This window comes from Chenopodium album, chromosome 7, assembly GCF_948465745.1.
Source record: "Chenopodium album chromosome 7, dcCheAlbu1.1, whole genome shotgun sequence".
NCBI classification, from domain to species: Eukaryota; Viridiplantae; Streptophyta; class Magnoliopsida; order Caryophyllales; family Amaranthaceae; genus Chenopodium; species Chenopodium album.
The window spans coordinates 16,109,016-16,125,249 of NC_137840.1; the positions used below are offsets into that span (position 1 = coordinate 16,109,016).

The following is a 16,234-nucleotide window of genomic DNA, read 5'->3' on the forward strand; positions in this document are numbered from 1 at the left end:
TCGGGTTAAATTCGGATCGCGTAAAAATAAATCGAGTTAAAATCGGGTCGGGTTAATATCAGTTCTGGTTAAAACAGATCGGATTAGATAAGTTATTTGCCGGGTCAATTTCGAATCGGGTTGAGCTCGGGTTAGATCAAATCAGTTCGGTTTGAGTTTAAGTCGGATCAAATCGGATTCGGGTTGAGTTGAGGTCAGATCAAATCGGTGCCGGGTTAAGTTCAGATTGGGTCATGTTCGGATTCAGGCTGAGTTCAGTTCGGTCACAGATCGGTTTGGGTCTTCAATTTCTCAAATTAAATCGGATCGGTTACCGTTCTAAATAGATACAATTAGTTTTTTTTTCGGGTGTTTTGACAACTCTACTCACGTGTAGAAAGAGTGCAAGACAGTTGAATACCAAATCCAGGTAAACTTTTAAAGGCGGTGAAACCAGTTTGTTCGAGAATCAAAAATACCAATTCAAGGTGTGAGAACAGAAAGCATGCGATCAGGGTTTTCGATTATATTCTCATCAATTACTTGGAGTCCTTAAGTTTTTCAACATTGACATGCTCGAACATGGCGGAAGATGACGAATTTCACAATAAGGAAGACGGCAACAAGAAATTGTGGGGCATTGTACTCTTCAGTTTGATTGGTGCCACTGCAACCACTTTTGCGGTATGTATACAATTCAATTTCAGTGCTCTTCTATTTATTTGCATTTACTTTCCATTTAATTGAATCCTGAAAATTGTTGTTGCTTTGGAATTCGATTCATAATGATTGGTGATTGACCTTTGGTATGGAATTGTTAATTGTTGTGAATTTTCTCATTTTTATGCAAAGGGGGAATTGTTTATTGATGAATCTTGTTGGGTAATTGAGTTTGGTTGATCTTGTTCGTATGATATTTTGGTTAGGTTGTTTGATTGTGGGAATTGCAATGAACTTTTAAGTATTTTGCAAAATGTTGAAAATTGCAAAGCTAGATTGTGTTATTTTATTGTATGGTTAGATAAACTTTTGCAATTCTTTGTGAGCAAAAGCTGTCGAATTCATTTTCCCTGGTCTAGAGTAGGTTATTTCGCTTATTCTTATCAGAATGGTTGTGCTCATGCTCCTGGAAGAATGGGTGTGCTCATGAGTTTTAAGTTCTCTATAAAAATAGAATTGTAATCAATTAGCTTACTTATGACTGTTATGAGCGATGGGGGATCATCCATTAAACCCGGATTGAATATAGATGTATGACCCGAATCCAAGTTGATGTTTTTTTTTTTTTGCTCTGAAACAACAACAGTTGGAAAGGCTTACACGAAGTATGAGCTAATGATGTAGCTTAGGTGAATAAAAGCTCTTTTGAAGGTAAGAAATTATTCGTGAGAGATTATATCTTGCATTGCTTACCCTATCAAGTGAGATTGTCCTAGGGAATTGGCAAAGCTTTTCTCATAGAGTAGTATGTGAAGGAGTTTTTTTACCCTGTTTCCAAATTGGATGAAGCTAATTTCTTGGCAAACCTGTGTTAATCTTTCAAAGATTTTGAATATTCAGCTTGAGCCCGATGAGGTGCCTTTGCTTGATGGGGTCAAGTGGCCTCTTGATTACATTTTTCTCAAATTTTCCTTTTACTTATTTGATCTTGACCATTCAAATTTAATCCAAGGGATCTTATAGTTAATGATTAGGGTGATGTTAGCCACCTACATAAGGAGAAATATTACATTTTAAGCACAACTTTGGATGTTTTATGAATTGAGGAGAGTCCCTCTCTCTATCTCTCTCATTATTCCTTTTTAGAAAACAACTTAATCTATGTAATTAATCAATCTTTAATAATCAAACTTTGTGTGAGATTAGTGATTGAAACCTTGTTCACTTCAAACTTAGGGTTTGTTCACTTCAGCTTAATTTTAGTTCACTTCAGCTCCAATCAATTCAGATCAATTGAGCTCCTAATTTCCTTCTCTCATAAAATATTCATTTCAACTCCAATCAGTTCATTAGTGGTGTATATCAGATAATTTTACCCATTTACTCTGTCCTTGCTTTTCCTAACAAACACAAAAACCCATTAATAGCATCTTAAAGGTGAGAAACTTAGTCTTGGATTTTTTACGTCAATGAGTGTCTACAAGATATTGATTGAGACTCCATTACTAAAGTTTGGGTAGATTGGGATAAGTTTTGGTCAAGGAGAGTCGGTGGATGGACCTTTTTTTTTTTTTTTTTTTCCTTTTTCCATGTCAGTTGTGTTGCTATATTTGTTAGAGACTTTTTTTTTTTAATTTTTTTTAAAATTTTTTACTCTCAAGTGATTTAGGGTTATGGAATTATAGCCCTCAGCTTTATCACATTGTTGATAATTCAGAGTATTCATGTTGAGAGACTTTTGGGTTGTGCTTCCTGCAATGGTTTTGTGGGGTTTTAGGTTAACTCACCTATGTACGATTTTAAGCTATGTTGGATTTTTATGTACTTTTTTTTTTTTTTTTTTAAAAAATTGCTAAGCATAAGATTGAGAATCAACCTCATACATAATAGATGTTCCTTTTTGGAAGCAATCCTCGTTGTAATTCTTTAGGACTAAATGGTGTCTCATGTCACTAGGAGACTTGATGGTTGAGAGTAAGCCTAAGACTTATACTTACTTCGTTCTTTACTAGTTGACGCATTTCTTTTTTGGCACACAAATTAAATAGAAGTGTTAAAGAAAGGATAAATACTAAAATATCCTTACTATCCCTACCTACCTACCTACCATTCCCCTTCCCCTTCTTTCATGTTGACTAAACAATCAGCCACCTCCATGGCTCACCACTACCTCACTTTCATCTACTCAGCCACCATCACCGCCTTTTTCTTCACCTCAAACTTTATCTCCCCTCCCTTAAACACCTACATTTTTCTTCATTTTCCTAATTTACAGCCACCCTAAATTCCTAATCGTTTAATTAAATAAATAAAATTAATTCTATATCTACAATTTTTCTATGTCAGAGAAGAAACTTCTAGTCTTTTTAGGAAATCAAAAGAGGAATAACAAGCATGTGTTAATAGTGAGGATGATAAAAACCCTTGTGGATATCATTTCCGACATTAGAGAACCAATTATCTTCACCTAAAATGCTATGTTTTCGTTGAAGTGAGATGCAATGTGAACCTATCAATGACTGGATAGGTCTTCGATGTGAGCCTATAGTAGATCGATGAAATCAAGATCTTAATTCTATCTCGTGGGGATAAGAGGCGGAAGAGGAGGCGATAGCTAGTGGTGGTGCAGTGGTGGAGGGAGGAGAAAGAAGGAGGCCAATGACTAGTGAAGGAAAGAAGGATGGGAGAAGAAGGAGAGAAGAAGAATGCCGATGGAAAAGGAATATAGGGTGTGGCGGTAGTGGTGGGGAAGGAAAGAGAAAATAGAATGGTTGTTTGTTGATAAGGTGTGAGAAACGAGAGATATCGGGTATTTTTGGTCTGATATGGGGAGGACCGGAGGAGACAGAATGAGGGTAAAATTAATTATATACCAAAAAAATGTCTGAAATAGAAACGTGTTTACTAATTAGAAACTTCCCAAATAGAAATACGTGTCTACGGATGATATATATATACTTTTTTCCAGAGAGAGAAGCCTCAAACCTTATACTTCTAAATATTGTATTTTCTCACTCAATTCAAACTTTTCTTGTGGTTCGTAAGCTTGTATTTTTTTAAAAGGATATTTATTGGTTTGGTGTATACTGGAGAGGGTATAAGTAATTTCTTATTGAGGCCAGTTTGACTTTTGGTAGAGTATGCTTTGAGTTTTGATCACTTATTTTCTGAAAGACACTTGTATTAGTCCAACCAGAGAGTGAGGGTGGAATGGGGGTTTTACTCTTATAGACGGACTCCTGTGGTATATGTCCTCAGAAGAAAGTAGTATACATCTGTAAAGAGTGTAGAAGTTTTTCTTTTATTATGGTCACCTTTGCAAGTTTAATTTGCTGGTTTATCTTGTGAGCTACAAATTTAGTATTAGGAGCATATTTGAAAGCCTCCCTTGTTGATTTAAATCTTCATCTCTTCTATAAAGGCATCCATTATGCTCTTCAGTCTTTTGTTTACTTTTATTGTTTTATGTAACTCATATTATATGGAATTAGATTATTTGACTTTCTCGCTAGATATAATAATAATAATAATAATAATTATTATTATTATTATTATTATTATTATTATTATTATTATTATTATTATTATTATTATTATTATTATTATTATTACATATTTTTTTTAATTTTTTTATTTTATTTTAATTTTTACTATCTTCTTGAATAGAATAAGACGCTCGTAAAGGCTGGCTTTGCATGAAATACACTCATAAACCTCTTGGTGTGGTCTTTATAATTCCAAGCTCCTCATAAGGAGAAAGTCTTTATATGAACCTTGGTTTGATTGTATGTAGTGATCGAGGCTAGATAGGTCGTTAAACTACCACTCTAATCAAATTAATTATTTATAACCTAAACTACCCTAATACAAGTATAGGGATAAGCATAGGGTCGAACCCAAAAGGAAGCATGCAAACTAAACATCAAATTCACTACGCAAGAGTCAAGAAAAGGATATTTTTGTTGAATTTTTCGATTAAAGGCACTAAAGCTACAAACAAAGAGAGATAAAATGGAATAAATCAAGAGAGAACGACGCTAGGGGTACGAGGGTGTCAAACATGATTAGAAAGAGGGGAACAATAATGGTTATCATGATGAACATGCCAAAGAACACAAAATTCTACCTAAACAATTCATTCTCATGCAATAGTCTACGCAACTCAATGAAAAAGGTCTATACTAATTAGGATCATTCTCATGCATCCTATTAGTTACAATCAAATCAAGAGAATAAAGAAGCACAATCCATAAAACTCCACTTTAATATCTCATTCTCATGCAATCATTAAAATAGAGATGATCTTAATCTAGTTCAAATCACTTTCATGCATTTAAACTAGTCTCAAGCTATCAAAATCATGTCTTTCATCAATTTATGGCATGAGTTCAATCCAACCATCATCATTCATCCAATATCAACACATATTTTCCACCCCCTTCCCCTAGTTAACAAATTAGCCTAAAGAAGGGAGATTAAACATAATATCAAAACTAGAAATAAACTCAAGAAACACAAAACAAAACATGATTAAGAACAATGAAATCAATAATAACTAGATGCAATAATAAGATTAATGAAAATAAGCAACAATAAAGCAAATAAATAAAGCTAAAAGAAAGGATTAGAGATTACTAAAGAAAGGATTAATAAAAGATGAAAACTTGAAATGTTGCTTGATTTAAGATTAAACTTGACCAAAGTTGAATACAATAAAGGAAACTTGAGTAATAATCCACTTTCTCTCTCTAAGATTAGGGCTAAATGTTGATAAGATAAAAGATGATTACAAACTTGAATAAGGGGCGATTTATATGCATCAGAAAAGACGGAAATAAAACACCAAGGAGTGCCCTCTAGCAAGCAGCCGCACCTTCTCTAATCAGGGTATGGAGTTGCTTAACCCAGCAACCCGCGCCCGCGCATCTGAGCCCGCGCCCGTGGCTGAAAGTAGGAGAGGCCTCTCCAGAGGAGTCTGGAATATGGAATCAGGGGAAAAAGGCATCCTCGATATGCCGCTCTCGGCGGTTAAAGAGGAGAGACCTCTTCCAGGGCACGGCACGACATCTCCAAGTTCCCGTTCATTTTTCAACAAAAAGTGCCGCGCTCGCGGCTCCTGCATGGCTTAAACACCCTCTCCTTAAACATCTCATTTCCCTTCCATAGCTCGACATGCATCCATAGATTCATCCAAAAGGGCCAACAACCTACAAAACAACGAAGAAACACTAAGAAAACCGAAGAAGGGGAAAAGGGAAAGAAAACACGAGAAAGGATAAAAGAAAGCAAAACTAAGGTAGAATGCTTAGAAAAGGCTCAAACAAGCGCAACTAAGGGGAGAATCCTCAAAGAAAAAGGATAAAAGAGTAGCATAATCCACTCATCAAAATCCCCCACACTTGCCTCTTGCTTGTCCTCAAGCTAGGAAAACTAGAACAAAGAGACAAACACAACAAGCATAACATGACAAGGTTTTAGAAAAACCAATCAAGCCTTAAGGTAGGAAATGCTCCATTTGGACTCAAATGTAGAGACATGCATCAAAGAATACTTACCTTTCTCAATTCAAAGATGGAAAACACGTTCTAAGATGCTCATGGTTGAAAGAGACAAACCTAAGCTAAGCATAGAGAACTAATGATTTCATTCTCCGTCCTTGCCCCAACCAAGACGGTCCACGTCCTCTCCACTAGTTTCAAATCATCCCTTAGTTAGCTCCTCATGATTTCTCGAGGGAACCGGAAAAAGAAATTTTATGTGGAATTATAAGGTCATCCCGACATCTCAACTATGCGCACTCTATTCATAGGGTTGAAATCTATCTCCCTCCACCGGTCTTTGACCTTGCTCCTCTAAAGTCCAAGGGTCTTAACTAGGGTTGTAATGTCATGGCTAATGGTTAAGGTTGGGAATCAATTTGAAAATTTTGGTGGCAAATCCTAAGTGAAGCAAAAGAGTGGCCATCTCTCAGGAACAACCTAAGAATTGAACCTAAACTCAAACTACAACCTTCAATACAAACCTCACAACATTACTTCATCCCTTTTCATCATTTTTTTTTTTTTTTTTTTTACTTCACTTGGTTTTCTTGAATTGCATCTTTCTTCTCAAGCTTTTTTGCAAATTCTTTTCATGTTCAACTTTCAGAACTATACTTGAACCAATTTACACAACTTTCTTGCTCGTATCCGACACTCTCAAAACTCAAACCTCACAAGCCAATGCTTCACTAACTACAAGGGTTGGTAGGACATAGGCCGATAGGTTTGTAATATGGTTAAGTTAAGAAAGGAAAATAAGGCTTAAATTGGTTAGCAAGTCAGTTGATGCAAAAATGAAAACCAAATTTGTAACAAAACATAAGGAAAACAAAGAAAAATGAGAAGTGCCCTTTTCCTCCTCTAGAGTTGCTTGGTCACGATCTTGGGAGCTAGAGGCCAACACAAGGATTAAGATACGCATAGTTAAGGATCCTAAATGCCACTTAACAAGATTGATGAAGGCTTGAACAATATTAGACCTCACAAGGGGTGGGAAGTAAGCAAATACCAACTAAAGGGAATTCTATCCACTATAGAGAGCAACACCATCTTACCACTTTTCCGTGAACTAGGGGTTCAAACGTCCTCAAAAGTTCTAAACCGTGCTACCTTAGCTTAAATTTTGTCTAACTCAATCCTAAGCATTCTCAAACCGTGTAAACCCTCATCAACTAGGAAGATAAGCATTCAAAGACACATCATCATGAGAAGCACACCAATCCAAATGAATGAGCAAATTCCAAATAAAAAATCATTTCAACTTGTCATAGTCATGCTTGTCACACAAAAAGGGGAAAACAAAACAAAAGAAAGAGGAAGAAATAAAAAAGGTTCACAAACAAGGCATATAATCCAATTAAATCCCAATTGTGTTACAAGTGATCGTTCGATAACAACATCAACGATCCCAGGTTCCATAGAACAAAAAGCAAACATCCTTGAACCATTCAACTTCTTCCTAAACTAGTCCTAAACTAAGCATTCAAAGAAAGAGTAAAGAGGGAAAAAGAAAGATCTCACCCAAATGTCTCTTAAAGAAAAATAAAGCAACCAAACCATTTACCAAAACCCCAAAGCTCCAAATGTTGCTTCCATCGTTCTTCAAAGCTATAAAAAGGAGAGAAAGAAAAAGCAAAAACAAACACTAAACAAAGATAAAGGGTTAGCAAAACAGGAAAGAAAAACAAAAAGCTACCAAACTTGGCCCATGGACATAACTAACTACCAACATCACAATCAAAGACATCATCATCATCATCTCATCATCATCATGACCCAACAACAACAAGCTAAAACGATCCAAAAGGTAACCAACCCGATGCATAATAACAATACCCAACATAAGCTTCTCAAACGTTCCCACGAGTCCCTGGTGCCTTCCCCCACACTTATTCAAAACTACTCCCTTTTGTAAAGGTCAAGTTGGGAGGGGGTTAACCGGTCAAAGGGCTCGGGTTGCACACAAGGAGCAGGGTGATCGGGGTGAACGTAGGGGTAGTTTGGGTCATCCCTATAGTCACTCCCACCTGAGACCCGGTAATCATAGTGACCAGACTCGTCAGGAAACTCACGCCTAGGCTCGTCGGGGTTCTCGACACCCGACCAATACGGGTACGTAGGGAGGTTGTCACCACCCCATGAAGGCACGGGCCTTTGTTGGGCCGGTGCATAAGGGTGGTTGACCGGAGGAGTGACCTCTCCCCTACGTACACTCAAATCATAAAGGGCGTTAGTTTGAAAAGCATTATGTTGGTAAGAGGCAAACATACCTTGCATGCTCTCCATTTGAGCTCTCATCCTTGCCATGTCTTGTTGAAAATCAGGTTGTTGTTGTTGTTGTTGTTGCCGTCTTCTTCTTCCATGTTCATGTTGTTGTTGTTGTTGTTCTTCCACTTCATCCTCTTCTTCTCCTTCCATCCCAATCTCCTCGTCCTCCTCATGCACCTCATCTGAATTCACCACTATGTTATTGGGAAGGACAACCGAGTCTCTCCGCACCCACCAAGGGTGATCTTTTTCTCTTGTGTGGGAGATGAACTCCGGCTTCGGGAGGAAGCAATGATGCTCGCGGGATACAAGCAGACGCCAAATCCTGTCGACCCCGGGGATCCTTTTGATGAATTGCATTGTTTTAAGTTGTCGCTCATCAAACAATATATCACTCCCGTCACCTTTCCCAACAATGGTGCATGAGTGCAACTTCTCCTCATGTCCACACCTTATGGCCAACCGAGTGACCATAGCCCCACAATGGATCTCCCCGGTCTTGATCCCCGACACGATGGCCTCGATGCATTGGATGAAGATAAAACCCAAGTTTACTCTATGCCCAAGATCCGGCTTAGATGCAAGCTAAAGAATCTGGATCTCTTCTAGTGTTATCTTCCCCAAGTCTTGCTTGTTGAAGACCATGTACCCAAGAATACGGTGAAGTAATCTAAGAGCCGGGTGCATGATCGCACTTGCGAAGGAGTACTTAGCATCAAAGTTGTTTTTTTCTGGAGATCTGTTTCCACCATAGTCGGGGGTTGTAGTCAGGAAGCTGCTGGAGGAGAATGTCGACATTGGGGTTAAGGCCGAGGTACTTATTGAATTTGTGAAGGGACATGGTTTCTTTTTTGTTGAAGAGTTGGAAGGAAACGTAGATATCGTTGTTTCCGAAAGTGTGCTTTCAAATGAGGCAAGAAACTCCAAGGTAGGCTCCCGGTGTAGGCCTTGGAGACAAAGGTGTTTAGCCTTAGATTGTTGAAAAAGAATCAACAATCTTCGTCAATGCTTAGTTTGTGGTTTGATGGTAGTGTTTAGTGGGGAGGACTTTTCTTGATATCGAATTTGGTTTTGTGGTTTCTATTTGAGAATTTGGTTGGAGGCAAAGGTGTTGGGGCTTGTCTTTTGACACTTGTTTTTTTAACATTGAAAAAGTTTTGAAAAGGTGTCGAGAGACGAGTTTGGTTTTAAATTGGGAAAAGTGCCACTTCATGGTCCAGCAGGGCATTGTCCTCGGCCATAAAGTTTCAAAAAATGGCATTGACGTTAATCCGGCCAAAGTTTCGGTGATTGAGAAGTTGCCCCCTCTTACTTCTATTACGGGAGTACGAGCTTTTCTTGGGCATGCCAATTTCTACCGGAGATTTATTAAAGATTTTTCATCAACCGTCAAACCTTTTGACTGAATTACTCAAAAAGGATGTTGCTTTTCACTTCAATGAGGCTTGCCTTGAGGCATTTCATAAGCTCAAGGAAGCTCTCATCTCCTCTCCCGTTGTGCAAGCTCCGAGCTTGCCTTTTGAGCTAATGAGCGATGCGAGTGATTTTGCAGTGGGTGCCGTGCTTGGGTAAAAGAAAGAAGGAAAATCATGTGTCATCTATCATGCAAGTAGGGCTCTTGATGAAGCTCAAAAGAACTATACAATAACGGAGAAGGAAATGCTAGCGGTTGTGTTTGCCTTTGATAAATTTAGGTCCTGTCTTATTTGCTCTAAGGTGATTGTGTACACGGATCATATTGCGGTGCGATATCTCATGACTAAGAAGGAAGCAAAGCCTCGCCGAATCCGTTGGGTTCTCTCTCTTCAAGATTTTGACATGGAAATGAGGGACAAAAAGGGAGCAGAGAACTATGTTGCGGATCATTTGTCTAGGCTACCTTTTGAGAACAAAAATGATGTATCAATCAATGATGAGATCGGATTTGAAACTCTCATGGCTATGGCTTCAACATCTAGCCCTTGGTATGCGGACATCGCCAATTATCTTGCTTGTGGAGTCATTCCCCGGGAGTTTTCTTCTCAACAAAAGAAAAGGTTTTTCAAGGAAGTGAGGAGGTAATTTTGGAATGACCCATACTTGTTCAAACAATGTGGAGATGACCTTTTTCAAAAATGTGTTCCGGATCATGAAATCGAAGGAGTTCTTGAGCATTGCCATTCACTACCACGTGGAGGACATGGGGGTGTTGATAAGACGGTGGCAAAAATTTCTCAATCTCTATTGTGGTGGCCAACGATGCATAAGGACGCTCACAAGTTCGTTTCACAATGTGATAGGTGTCAAAAAAGTGGTGGCATAACCAAAAGGGATGAAATGCCTCTTGGAAGTTGAGCCCTTTGATGTTTGGGAGGATGAATCTCGTGGCTCCTTTCCACTTTTCCTCTTCTTAGAACTTGTTACAACCTTCATCTTTTCTTCTCAACAAACAACACTTATAACTCCTCAATAAAATTCAACAAATCCACCCACAAATTACACAAAGCAACCACAACAAGTAATATACTTCTCAAACTCCAAACAACACAAAGTAACCAAGAACACCACAAGAATTTCCAATAAACAACTTCACAACAACAATCAACCAAAAGTTAGAGTAAAACTAACAACAAAATTCATCAAATCAAGCATGCAAAATCACCGAACAAAAATCACAAGAATTAACTATGAAAAACATCCAACATTGCTTAAAAATTCAATAAAACTAGAAGGGAGTAGATTATACCAACTATGAAGCCAAGAATCAACTCCAACTAACCTCAACGAACAAGAACTCCAATGGTGCTTCAAGGAGTAACAATGGTGGAGCTTCGAAAATTTTCAGATTTTTTATGATGGAGGTTGAAAATTGTTGATGAATTTGTTGTTTTATGAAGAAAAATTGAAGAAATTGAGATGAGAATGAGGGATTTTGATGGATTTTTGGTAGTTAGGGTTTGGGGGGTTTTTAGAGAGAGAATGAGAAAGAGAGGAGTAGGCGAATTGAATGGGAAAGAGGCTTCGATTCAGCATATGAAACCCCGCAGGCCGCGCCCGAGGGTACTAAAAGGGCCGCGTCCGCGGGTACCAAAAGAGCCGCGCCCGCGGGCCTTCATGCCGCGCCTTCTCCAGGGGCGCGGTTGGGCATCTCTGAGTTCCTGATCATTTTGATGAGGCCACAACCGCCCTACTCCTTCCTTTGCCGCGCCCGCGGCCTCCCGGAGAGGGCTCTCCTTGGGCGCGGTTTCCCTCTTCCTTTTGTGCTTTGAATTTTGTCCTTCTTTCTCTATTAACTCAAACGTAGCTCAACAAAAACTATCATATTGCCTCCTATCCCTATTCATACATGTACCAAGGGGTGAAGTACCTACAAGGAAAAACCAAAAGCTATAAGATAAAAATTATCAACCAAACCGACCAAAAAGAAAAATAAAGAAGAAAAGAGTCAAGAGCTCGGGTTGCCTCCCGAGAACGCTTCTTTATGAGGTCACTAGCTTGACCATGAGAAAAATTCATCAAGGGGGAGGCTTTTGATCCAAAGGATCAAGCATTAGACATTCAATGAGACCAACTTCTTCCTTCCAAAAGTAATGCTTTAAACGATGACCATTGACCATAAACTTGTTACCATCCGCATCTAACTCAAAAGAACCATAAGGAGTAGTCTTCGATACCACAAAAGGCCCCGACCACTTGGACTTGAGTTTACCCGGAAACAAACGAAGCCTTGAGTAGAAAAGCAAAACCTTATCTCCAACCTTAAAGCTCTTATTTCGTGTATGTTGGTCATGCCACGTTTTGGTCTTCTCCTTATTGAGTTCATTGAGCTTAAGCAATCTCTTCTCACCGGCCAAAGATAAATCCATATTGAGTTCCTTGATAGCCCACAAAGCCTTGTATTCTAACTCAACCGGCAAGTGACAAGCCTTCCCGCAGACCAATCTATAGGGGGTCGTGCCGTTTGGAGTCTTGTCACCTCCCTAAGAGCCCATAGTGTATCATCGAGCTTGAGGGACCAATCTTTCCTTGATTTATTCACCATCCTTTCAAGTAGATTCTTGATTTCACGATTCGAGACCTTCACTTGTCCTTGAGTTTGAGGGTGGTAAGGTAGTCCAACCTTGTGATGAACGCCATATCTCTTGAGAAGAGCTTCAAATTGCTTTTTGGCGAAATGGGAGCCTCCATCACTAATTAACACCCTTAGAACCCCAAATCTAGGAAGAATTATCTTTTTTTTGTGATCATTGGTAGGAGAGGGTATGGCTTCAATCCATTTTTGTCACATAATCAACCGTTACCAAGATATATAGGTTTCCACAAGAAGAAACGAAAGGCCCCATAAAGTCCACCCCCCAAACATCAAAGGGCTCATCGTCCAAGACACTTTGTTGAGGCATTTCATCCCTTTTGGTTATGCCACCACTTCTTTGACACCTATCACATTGTGAAACGAACTTGTGAGCGTCCTTATGCATCGTTGGCCACTGAGAAATTTTTGCCATCGTCTTATTAACACCCCCATGTCCTCCACGTGGTAGTGAATGGCAATGCTCAAGAACTCCTTCGATTTCATTATCCGGAATACATTTTCGAAAAAGGCCATTTCCACATTGTTTGAACAAGTATGGGTCATTCCAAAAGTACCTCCTCACTTCCTTGAAAAATCTTTTCTTTTGTTGAGAAGAAAACTCCGGGGGAATGACTTCACAAGCAAGATAATTGGCGATGTCCACATACCAAGGGCTAGATGTTGAAGCCATAGCCATGAGAGTTTCGAATCCTATCTCATCATTGATTGGTACATCATTTTTGTTCTCAAAAGGTAGCCTAGACAAATGATCTGCAACATAGTTCTCCGCTCCCTTTTTGTCCCTCATTTCCATGTGAAAATCTTGAAGAGAGAGGACCCAACGGATTAGGCGAGGCTTTGCTTCCTTCTTAGTCATGAGATATCGCACCGCAACTTAGAGCAAATAAGACAGGACCTAAATTTATCAAAGGCAAACACAACCGCTAGCATTTCCTTCTCCTTTTGAGCTTCATCAAGAATCCTACTTGCATAGTAGATGACACATGATTTTCCTTCTTTCTTTTGCCTAAGCACGTCACCCACTGCAAAATCACTCGCATCGCACATTAGCTCAAAAGGCAAGCTCCAATCCGGAGCTTGCACCACGGGAGAGGAGATGAGAGCTTCCTTGAGCTTATAAAATGCCTCAAGGCAAGCCTCATTGAAGTTAAAAGCAACATCCTTTTTGAGTAATTCAGTCAAAAGGTTTGGCGATTGATGAAAAATCTTTAATAAATCTTCGGTAGAAACCGACATGCCCAAGAAAAGTTCGTACTTCTGTGATAGAAGTAGGAGGGGGCAACTTCTAATCACCGAACCTTTGGCTGGATCAACTTCAATGCCATTTTTTGAAACTTTATGGCCGAGGACAATGCTCTCCTCGACCATGAAGTGGCACTTTTCCCAATTTAAAACCAAACTCGTCTCTTGACACCTTTTCAAAACTTTTTCAAGGTTAAAAAGACAAGTGTCAAAAGACGACAACTAACACTAAAATCGCCCATGAAAACTTCAATTTCTTTTTCAAGCATTTCGGAGAAATGGAGGTCATGCATCTTTGAAAGGTAGAAGGAGCATTGCATAAGCTGAATGGCATTCTTCGGTATGCAAATGTCCCATATGGACATGTGAAAGTAGTTTTCTCTTGATCGCTTGGATGGATAGGGATTTGGAAGAATCCGGAGTATCCATCCAAGAAACAAAAGAAAGTATGGTGAGAGAATCTCTCAAACATTTGGTTCATGAATGAGAGAGGAAAATGATCTTTCTTTGTATTTTTGTTTAATCTCCTATAATCAATACACATTCTCCACCTGGTCACCGTGCGGGTGGAGATTTCCTCTTCTCCTCCACCCTTGATTATGGTCATCCCACCCTTTTTTGGAACTACATGAACCGGGCTAACCCACTTGCTATCGGAGATAGCATAGATGATGCCCACCTCACGTAGTTTCAAAATTTCTTTCTTGACAACCTCTTGGAGGTTGGGGTCAACCTCCTTTGAGGTTCAATGGAGGTGGAATGATCATCTTCAAGATGAATACGATGCATGCATAAAGAAGGGCTAATACCCTTGATATCATCAATTCTATACCCTATCACATCCTTATATTTTCTCAAAACATCAAGTAGTTTTTCCAAATCAAGACCATCTAGGGTAGCATTGACTATAATAGGGTATTTTCCCTCTTTATCAAGATAAGCATATTTCAAAGAAGGGGGAAGGGGCTTGAATTCTATACCTTGGGAGGAGGCTTAGAACTCTCCTCCAATTTCTCCTCCTTGGACTCAAGCTCGATCTCAACTTGTTGTTCAACCACCTCCTTTGAGGATTCCTCCATTGCCATGACAAATTCTCTTGCTCTTGAGAGTGGAACTCTTCCTTGCATGTAAGAGCTTCTACCATTGGAACTTGAGGCTTCATCATGACCCTTCCCAAGCGATCTAACTCCTCATTCATAACATTAACTTTATAGCATTTTTCAACTATGGGGGTCTTGAGCAACTTAGAAAACTCAAAGACAATCTTCTCATCGGCCACCTCATATGTGATGGTGTTGTTCTTGCAATTGATGACCGCCCCCAAAGTTTTAAGGGATTCACGTCCCAAGATCAAAGTAGTGTTAACATCTTCCTCCATATCCATCACTACAAAGTCACAAGGCACGTAGATGTGTCCCATTTTAATTGGAAATCCTCGAGCTCTCTACAAGGTAATTTCGCCGACCGATCGGCCAATTGAATTGTCTTCCTTGTAGGGATCATCTCTCTATTGAGTTTTTGAGCAATGGATAGAGGGACTAAACTAACACTTGCTCCAAGATCAGCTAAGGCGCCCCTAGCTTCCATATTCCCGATTTTCACCGGCAAAGTGAAGCTTCCCGGGTCTTTTTCCTTCTTGGGCATCTTATGTTGGACAAGAGCACTCACTTGATGTGGAAGGGTGATAAGCTCATCATTGAGCTTCCTCTTGTTGGTGAGAATATCTTCGAGGAACTTGGAGTAAGATGGCATTTGTGTCACAACTTCAATGAAAGGGAGGTTGATATGCAAATTCTTCATCACACTAAGGAATTTTGCAAACTTGTCATTCAACTTCCTCTCCGCAAGTCGACCGGGAAAAGGAACCGGTCCATCAAGATTCCTAGCCTCACTAGGAATTGAAGTTGTCTTCTCATTGTCAAGCTTCTTCTTCTCCGAACCTCCTTCTATCTCATCAACTTTTTCTTTCTCACCTCTCTTGTCCTCATTCACACTCTCTTCTCCTCCCTTCTTTTCCTCATTACCCCCCTCATTTGGCCCATCATAGAAAGTTCCCGACCTCAATGTAATCGCCTTGCATGTATCGGGTTTTGAGTTATGAGAAGGGTTAGGTTGTGGATGTCAGTAGATGGTGAATTGAAAGGAGTTCTATCGGCCAATTGAGGCAGTTGTGAATCAACCATCTTGTTGTGAACTCTTATTTCTTGCATTTGTTGCTCAAAAGTTTGCATTTGAGAATGCATGGCTTGAAGGAGTTGAGTTTGTGTTAGCTACGCTTGAGGTGCTTGTTCTTGATTTCTTTGAGACACTTGGGTTTGATTGTTGTATTGGTTGTTCCTTGGGTAGCTTCCTCTTGGGTTTTGGTGTTGAGATGGAGGTGGATTTTGGTATTGAGGGTTGGAATTGTAGGAAGGTTGAGCTTGTTGGTTCCACTGTTGAGGTTGAGATGCAAACCCGGGTGGTGGTTGTCTCC

At 39.5% G+C, this 16,234-nt stretch overlaps 1 protein-coding gene across 1 annotated transcript in view; it reads left to right on the top strand.

Moving 5' to 3' along the window:
* Positions 1–426: 426 nt before the first annotated feature.
* Positions 427–16,234, top strand: part of LOC145640951 (uncharacterized) — a 36,011-nt gene continuing 20,203 nt past the window's right edge. Inside the window, exon 1 of the mRNA XM_081692178.1 lies at positions 427–663. Coding sequence (XP_081548304.1) covers positions 562–663 — 102 coding nt within the window. The 5' untranslated portion in view covers positions 427–561. The remainder of the gene's footprint in view (positions 664–16,234) is intronic.